Source organism: Solea solea, chromosome 8 (genome assembly GCF_958295425.1).
Source record: "Solea solea chromosome 8, fSolSol10.1, whole genome shotgun sequence".
Taxonomy (NCBI): domain Eukaryota; kingdom Metazoa; phylum Chordata; class Actinopteri; order Pleuronectiformes; family Soleidae; genus Solea; species Solea solea.
The window spans coordinates 7,511,710-7,520,327 of NC_081141.1; the positions used below are offsets into that span (position 1 = coordinate 7,511,710).

The window sequence follows — 8,618 nt, forward strand, 5'->3', positions numbered from 1 at the left end:
GAGGGCACATTTCCCTGTGTTTCACATGCTGATGGGAGATTTCCTTTACTTGCCTCATGTCATGTATGTCGCTACATGTTGCCTTTTAATTTAATAATTACCTCTCGCCCTTCTGCATACTGTGGGAGAGTGGGCACATTTCCATGTGTTTCACATGCTGATGGGAGTTTTCTTTTACTTGCCTTGTGTCAGAAACAAACAAAGACTACAACACAGACCGCAAAACTACACCGGTTACACATGCTCATAGCATTGCTTGGAGACTAACAGTTCTCTTATCAACAATCAATGTAAGGTTTTTTGCCTGCCTGTTAGATGACAGCATGATAGCTGTGAATTGTTTCTTTTAACAGACGGTCAAATCAGTTATCTGTGAATCAGTGGGGAACCGGAAGGGCTTTCTACGCCTTCAGAGAAGGCCCAGCATTAATTCTGGACTAAAAAATATTAGTATATTATAAGTATTAAATTATATATATATATATATATATATATATATATATATAAAATACAATACATTTAATACAATACTGTCACGTTCCCACCAGCAATGAAAGGGTTACTGTCCTGAAACATGTTATCCAATCAGAATCGTCCGTCTCTATTAGGCCCGGTTAGCTGGCTCATTCATTGGTTCGGACTTCTGGAATCCCGGAGAAGTCCTAGCTATATGTTTGGTTGGAGAGTGATGGGCAAATTGACCAATCATGGTTTGATTTTAAGTGGGTGCGCCAAAAACAAAAGATCCTCTGCCTTCGTGAAGTCCGAACACCGCAGGTCTAACTGCAGACCACAGACACACGACACACCTCCCAGAGTGCTGAGAGAGGTTGAGAGAGCGATGTTGTGGCTAGCTTGATAGTATCGCCTTTGTCAAGGCGGCCTTTCACAGAAAAACTTCAAGTAATAAAAAATGGAAGTCCAACTCCAGGACTGGAATTAAGAGAAAAGGTTATGAAAGTGGAAAGACATTTCAAGACCGAAAATTCGTATTAGTTGGAGACGTGCGCATAGCGTACAGGAAGCTGCACAGTGAAAGCTACGGGCTGCACTCCACAAAACTGAGAATGTTCAGAAGGATCCCCTCGCAGGTCCTCTCCCCGGCCGCCGGTGCGCCACACAGCTAAAGTGGGGGCCGACACGCGCCAGCCGAGGTGGGATCCCGGAGGGGCCAGGCGCAACGCACTTCATTGTACCTTAAAAAATAGTTTTTGTATTACCAGCTTGTGCGTTTGAAATTGTATTGTAGTTTGAGGATGCTCATGAATTTATTTGTCAATGTGTGGTTAGTTGTGCGCCGTGATTTCATAGTGTTGTCCATGGTGATGAAATGAGCCTCGGTGTCAGCAGCGTCACGGGGTGACCTCATTTTATATTTCCAGATTTTGGCTATGTTTGCACTGAGTATGTTTATTTAATTTCAACTATGTAGCCATAATGGTCTCCAGTTTTATGAAGTTAATGTTGAGAATGTATCTTGTTGCGGGGAATGTTAGTGATGTTATGGTCTATTTGTTTACATCCTTGTCATCGTTAATTAAATGAATTCTTTTCTCTCTGGCCGATTTTCAATATCCATACTTGCGTACTCCCATACTTGTCATCTTGTCATCAGCCTCAGTCCAAGTTTTGTTGCAATTCTCAGGTACGTGAGCGCGGTTCACATACTCCGCCCGTTTTACCAAGAATTCATCAGGTGGTGACTTGAGCGTACTTGGGAAAGCCATGTATCCCAGAATGCATTTCGCCAGAACATAGCGACAGAGAAAACAAATATAAACCTGAAATAAAAAAAAATCTGTGTCCCAGAACGCAGTTTTAAGTAGAGCTGAAACAATTAATCAATAAATCGATTATTAATCGATTACTAAATCAATCGCTCTATCATCATTTCCAGGTGTGACGAATACCGATCAACATTTTTTAAGGTTTTCTGATATTTTATAAACCAAACGATTAATCAATTAATCGAGATAATAATCGACAGATTAATTGATTATGAAAATATCCGTTAGTTGCAGCTCTAGTTTTAAGATCATTTGACGCAAGAAATTAGTTATTTGGAATTCAAAAATGTGGTTTGTGTATTAAGATATGATGTATTTTAGAGCTGCAACTAACGATTACTTTCATAATCGATTAATCTGTGGCTTATTTTCTAGATTAATCAATTAATCGCTTGGTCCATAACATATCAGAAAACCTTAAAAAATGTTGATCGGTGTTCGTCAAATATCATTATTTTGTTTGTGAACGTTTTTACCTGACAGTTTGAAAGTGTTTCGTTTTTTTTAATTAGTTCTAACATTGAATTTTAGATTTATATTAAAGTTGCACTGTCATTGTATATGTATTTAAATATTGTATATACACACACACACACACACACACACACATACAGGGGGCATCCCTCATGACTGAAGGCCATCGTCTGTGTGGTAATGACCAGGTTTTTCAACAGGACAACGCTGCAGTCCACAATTGTGGTAACCATGACCCTTGGAGTTGGTCAAATTATCTAAATGCATGAACGCAAGAAGCGTCACTGGTCCTTTTGAAATCTCAAAATTACTTTTGTAATATGATCAGGGGTTTTTCTACAGCGGGGAACAAGGGCGCGGCGCCCCCATGTAATCGGTGACCACCCCCTTGTCCAGGTGCCGATTGAACCCCAAGTCACACTATCAAATACATCATAATACGGTTATATTGTTCTCATTCACTAAATATAAAATAAAGATTTTATATTTAAAATAAAGATTTTATATTTAAAATAAAGATTTTATATTTACGGTCGCTAAATTTGCTCTTGCTAAATTTTCCTAGAAAAAATCCTGATGATCAAAGTTTATAAACATATTCAGTTTACTTAGTCATCTCTTTTGTGTTGCTATATTGTGTGCCTTTAACCATTTGTTATTATTAGTTTGACTTTAAAGACACTGACAATCATGCATGGAAGGTCCATGTATCATCCATTCCTTAAATTTTTTATTTCAGCCTGTCAAACAAAAAAAACGAAAAAAATGAGCGAAATTTTGTTTAACCAAATATCAGTAAAGGCCGTTCCTTTTCAATGAAAATAGAATTTTAGTTAAACATCTACCAGGTCATGTGACATAGTCTAATGACTCAGAATCACTCCTCATATTTTACATCAATGTTCAATGAGAACTTTAGTTAAACATCTACCAGGTCATGTGACATAGGCTAATGACTCACAACCAGGGTTTAATCATACTGACACGTCTCTTTTTTACAACCTTCTTATAACCCACATTTTATTTTGAAAAACCGAAGGTTCGTCCACACTGTAGTATTCTAACGCTAACTTTCTCAGCTATCTCTGTGTATTCACTGTTCATGCACGATGGTGGCATGGAGCAGTAGACGTGATAAAAGAAAATGAAGTAAAATAAAGAACGTAAGATTAACTGGTTATTTAGTTTTTGTTTCCTTGCATATTTGATTTTTCCTTTCAAACTGATGGTGGAAAAACAAACGGCCTTTTCTGATATTCTGTTGAAACAGAAAAACAAAATAAACAAAATTTCTACTTGTTTTTTTGTTCTTTAGTTTGCAGGGATGGAATAAATAATTGAATGAACTGATGATACAAGTGCCGGGAGTGCACAAAGATAAAAAGATGATGTTTTAAAATCAACATATGTGAAACTTCAGACTTCAGATTTTAAGTCAGATATTTCATCTTTTCTCTTAAAATAATTAGGATTCACATTAATAATGAAATAGGACAATGGTGGATGGACAGAAAGCGCACTACTATTCATACTATTCTTAATATGATAACCATTGTATGATGGTGGCCAACATTCCTACTGTATATTTACTTCCACTCAAAACCTGACAATTGAGTGATATTATCACCGCTTTGTCCACACGCTATAGTCAACCAGGCATGTCCAAAGTCCAGCCCGCAGGCCAAAGGCAAAATGCCGGTAGTCCCAAGTAGTCCGGCTGTTTACTTCTTCTCTTTTTCTCTTATTGATGCACACAAATGAACACAAACACGAAAAAGGACAACAAATGGAACGGGCGAAGGCGAATGCAGTGGGTCCATATCGAGAGAAATTAAACGCGACGGAAAAGGCGCGGTATTTGCTGAAGATAGAACATAGGAGTCTGTTGTTAAGTTCACGCATAGTAGTAAGTAAATATAAAATGAGGGCAGATTTTTCTCTTACTGAATGTCATTCCCAGTCCAACACTGTTGTTGTTGTTGTTGCTGCTGCTGCGTTAAGCACTCTGCCGAGTGTGCAGTGGTGACTTGCTGTAACGTTGATGAATGACTGTTAATGTCCTTTCTTATCCAGTTGTTACTAGTCACTGTGATGAATGTTACTGGAGCAGTTGTAAAATAACATTTTAACCAGTCCATCATGGGAGAGCCGCGTATAGCTGTGTATTATTAACTACATTATTTACTGTTCAATATACTATTGTATCTTCTGCAATGGAGGTACATGTTCTGTACTTTTAAAAACAGTTTGTCGTGTGAACAGGCCCGAGAGGCAAAGTATGTACTTCTTGTGGAATTGATGCGCCTTACTCATCCCCTACCGCAAGGTAATTTTATTGCTATATTGTACATTTAATAACTGTGTGAATTCAGTTTTGCAGAGTGAACACGGTCTGTTCTTTCAGTGCTATATTGTGCAATTTTTCTTTGCAACGTATTTTTACAAAAAGCCAAAAAATTAATTTATTTGCATATAACGGGTACAAATCATTACATGTATGAAGGTGAAAAGCATGACATAAAAGGATAATATGGTGATTAAGATATATATATATATATATATATGTATATATATACATATATATATATATTTACAAGTCAGTCAAGGTTTACATTGTAAAATGATGGCTTCAGAACAACACCTATTGCACATATTGGTCAGAGCACAGCATATAACAACAATCTTATCAAGTAAAGTCTTCCTCGCCTTTATATTTGACCACGACACCAGGCACATGGTCCCATTTAATGTTAAACTTGATGCACATACAACCAATAACTCGCTCCACGTTGATCCTGGCGTGAGCTCGTTTCCTGGTCTGTTCCACATCTTTTGCATCCAGCCGATCCCTGGTGAATACAGGGATTTCCAGTGGGTCACCCTGCTGTCCACCTGTGTTGTCCACTGGAGCAGCATCCTCCTGACATGTCTGACGACCTGGTTTCCATCTCAGCTACAGATGAAGTGTTGTCTGAGAATAAGAAATATTCTTGTTATACAAGATCATTTGAAATCCAAAAAAATTACAAGGTGCTGTAATATTTATCATACAGATGGATTGATCAGTGAATTATCATATCAATTAATTCAGAGATAACAAAAGTACCAAAATATTTACCTGAAGAGACAGCATTGTCCTCATCATTCGCTTGTCCTGCTGATGCTGTTTCCACCCAGGTGAGAGATTGTTGTTGTGATCTTTCCGAACGGGTCAAATGTATACTATATTGAAATTGCCGTTTTGTTATCATTATTATCATCATCATTAGCGTTAACGATAGAAGTCTATTCCTTTGTTCTTTTCGTTCGCTCCTCACCATCTCTTAGTATACCGCAGACAAAGTATGCTATACAACAATAACTTTACGCACCACTCCCGCCGAAGATATATGTCATGATATATGTCCGGGTGAAGAAGCCTTCCGTACCCAGAATGCATTGTGTCATTACATCACGTTGGCGAGCTCTATAGGAAACTGGCTACAGTCACGTGTCATCCAAATTTGCTCATTCGGTAAGTAGTCACACTTTTGAAACCAAAATCAGGGCTTTGCAACCCAGCTGTGACAGACAGATACATCCATTCACTTGTTATTATATTTTTATGATATCTGACTCCAGATGTGATAGAAAGGCAGAATTAAAAAAAAATAAAAATCACTCCTGCCCTTAGATTTGGTGACATTGGCATTTAAAAAATTGTAACTGTGACAATGAAAATAAAATTGTAAAACAGAGCATTTGTATACAACATTTAGTGTGGACCCCGGAAATCTTAACATTATAAAATCTGGTTCTCAAAAAGTTTGGACACCTCTGACGTAACGAAAAAAAAACCAGGAACAACACAGAGCATCTAGTCCATCTTTAAAAAATTATAGATTCACTAAACCTACGTCTCATTATCACTAAGTATGGGTTGGATGTAGTTGGAATCTGGATTGTTTTTGCCAAAGTTCTAATGAAGTAATCATCTTTCTTGATCTCGAGAAGTTTTCCAGTGAGGTCAAAGACTAGACGGTATCGGAAAGAGGAAAATAACATGGGATGGGGCGGACAATCAGACCGCACCCTCGCTCTTGTTTCTCTCCAAATACGTTCATAGTTACAGCTGCGTAAAAACGCACGTGTGCCAACAATCGGCACTCGGCACCAACACACAGAGCTCAGCAGAGTAGAGCAGCTGCTCACCTGAGACAATCTCCCGCTTGGTTTCATCCAGATGATTGGAAATCACGTCTCCCATGGTGATTAAACGTCAGAGTGACTCCGCGTGGCTCCGCTGCACGTCAACAAGCAGCGTGTCTCAGAAGGAGGGCGCTGGTATTCACAGAGAGAAGCGAAGACGCGAAGACGCGAAGATACGGAGTGTTGAGAAACTCCACCAACCCGAACACCACAGCTCCACAACTCGAAGAGAGGACGGGCGGTGGCAAAATGCTCTGCTCTTCTTTCTTTCTTTTTTGAGGTTTTATGGCGTATTAACAACGATTTGGTGCATTACCGCCACCATCTGGTATGGAGTGTGGATCAAAATGTGGCTCGAACTGAACTCTTACTTAAAGTTATAACAATATGTATGTATGTACAGATATAAATAAATAAAATAATAATAATATACATATACATATATATGCATACACTACCATTCAAAAGTTTGGACACACCTCATTTAATAGTTTTTCTTTATTTTCATGACTATTTAAATTGTAGATTCTCACTGAAGGCATCAACAAAAAAGTGTGAAATAAAGCAAAACATGTTTTCTATTTTAGATTCTTCCAAATACCCACCCTTTGCTTTGAATACTGCTTTGCACACTCTTGGCATTCTCTTGATGAGCTTCATAATGTAAGCAGCTGTTTGACCATAAAGGCCGGATTCTGAACAGTTGATGTAGAGATGTGTCTGCTACTAGAACTCTGTGTGGCATTCATCTGGACTCTAATCTGAGGTGCTGTTAACTTGCAATTTCTGAGGCTGGTGACTCGGATGAACTTATCCTCAGCAGCAGAGGTGACTCTTGAGCCGTTTCTCAATATCCATACTCGTGCGTAAATTAATACATGAAGTTAAATATTGAAAATGTGAAAATAATAACTATATATATATGCATTTATTAAAAGTATTTCATATGTTCATTTATCAACACTGTAGGTGAGCCTTAAGCACTTGGCGCGTGTGTGTTGTTTAATCCTGTATGACCAAATCTGATCCTTGATATGATACTTTCCTCTTTCCTGCTTCTTTCCGTGCACCTAACCTCTCCCACTTTTCTTTTGGATTTTGAAAAACCATCTTCCTTTTCTCCCCTCCTCCCATTGCTTTTGCCACCTCTCCTTTAGTTTTTGTTTAATGATGCTCTTTCAATTTTCCATTTTGCTTAATTGTATTGCTAAGTCTATGTTAGTATGTCCTAATGCTTCTTTTGCCACCTTATCTACTATTTTGTTTCCTTCATCAATGTGTGCTGGTATCCACAAAAATGTAACTGTGAGTCCCATCATTTGAATTCTGTACAGTGTAAGCTTGTGAGGGATGAACTTGAGTCTGAGCAGATAATTGTTCGTAGTGGTCGTATTTCCTCCACCCACTGGACTGTTAATAAAATTGCATTAAGTTCTCCTGTGTATACTGACACTTTATTACTTAACCGTTTCTGTTTTATAATTTGAAATTCTACCTATTTTTTGGGAAAGGTTTTTTGATGCATCTGTGTATACTTGAATATAACTATGGTATCTGTCTATATAGGCTTTTATTGAATGGGGCTTATGGTTCAACATTACTTGTTTTTCAGCAAATGGTCTATGGTAGCATTGTACTTTCTTCTCTCTCTCAGTTTGTCTTCATCTCTGAGTTTGTTTTTCTCCCCTCTCTCAGTTTGTCTTCATCTCTGAGTTTGTTTTTTCTCCTCTCTCTCAGTTTGTCTTCATCTCTGAACTTTTTTCTCTTCTCTCTCTCAGTTTGTCTTCATCTCTGAGCTTTTTCTCCCTGTTTGTCTTCAACTCTGAGCTTTTCTCTCCTCTCTCTCAGTTTGTCTTAATCTCTGAGCTTATTTTTCTCCTCTATCTCAGTGTGTTATCTCTGATCTTGTTTCTCCTCTCTTTCTGATTGTCTTCATCTCTGAGCTTTTTCCCCTCTCCCTCTCTGTTTTGTCTTCATCAGTTTGTGAGTTTCCTTGGCACCAGCAAATCTTGCTATGACATATTTCATGTCTAACAATGTTCTAATTTCCTGCTTAATCGAAAGAACAGCAAGGGAAGACAGCCTTTCCTGTGTCATGGCTGTTTGCAGGTATATTTTTATGAGTTTGATAAGCTTCTGTTTGATAAGCTTCTGTCACGGACCTTGGCT

The 8,618-nt window shown here is 38.1% G+C and overlaps 1 protein-coding gene across 1 annotated transcript in view; it reads right to left on the reverse strand.

The window, feature by feature from the left end:
* LOC131463752 (protein Niban 2-like) overlaps positions 1 to 6,696 on the reverse strand; it is a 54,063-nt gene extending 47,367 nt beyond the window's left edge. The window contains exon 1 of the mRNA XM_058635752.1: positions 6,453 to 6,696. Coding sequence (XP_058491735.1) covers positions 6,453 to 6,507 — 55 coding nt within the window. The 5' untranslated portion in view covers positions 6,508 to 6,696. The remainder of the gene's footprint in view (positions 1 to 6,452) is intronic.
* Positions 6,697 to 8,618: the final 1,922 nt, after the last annotated feature.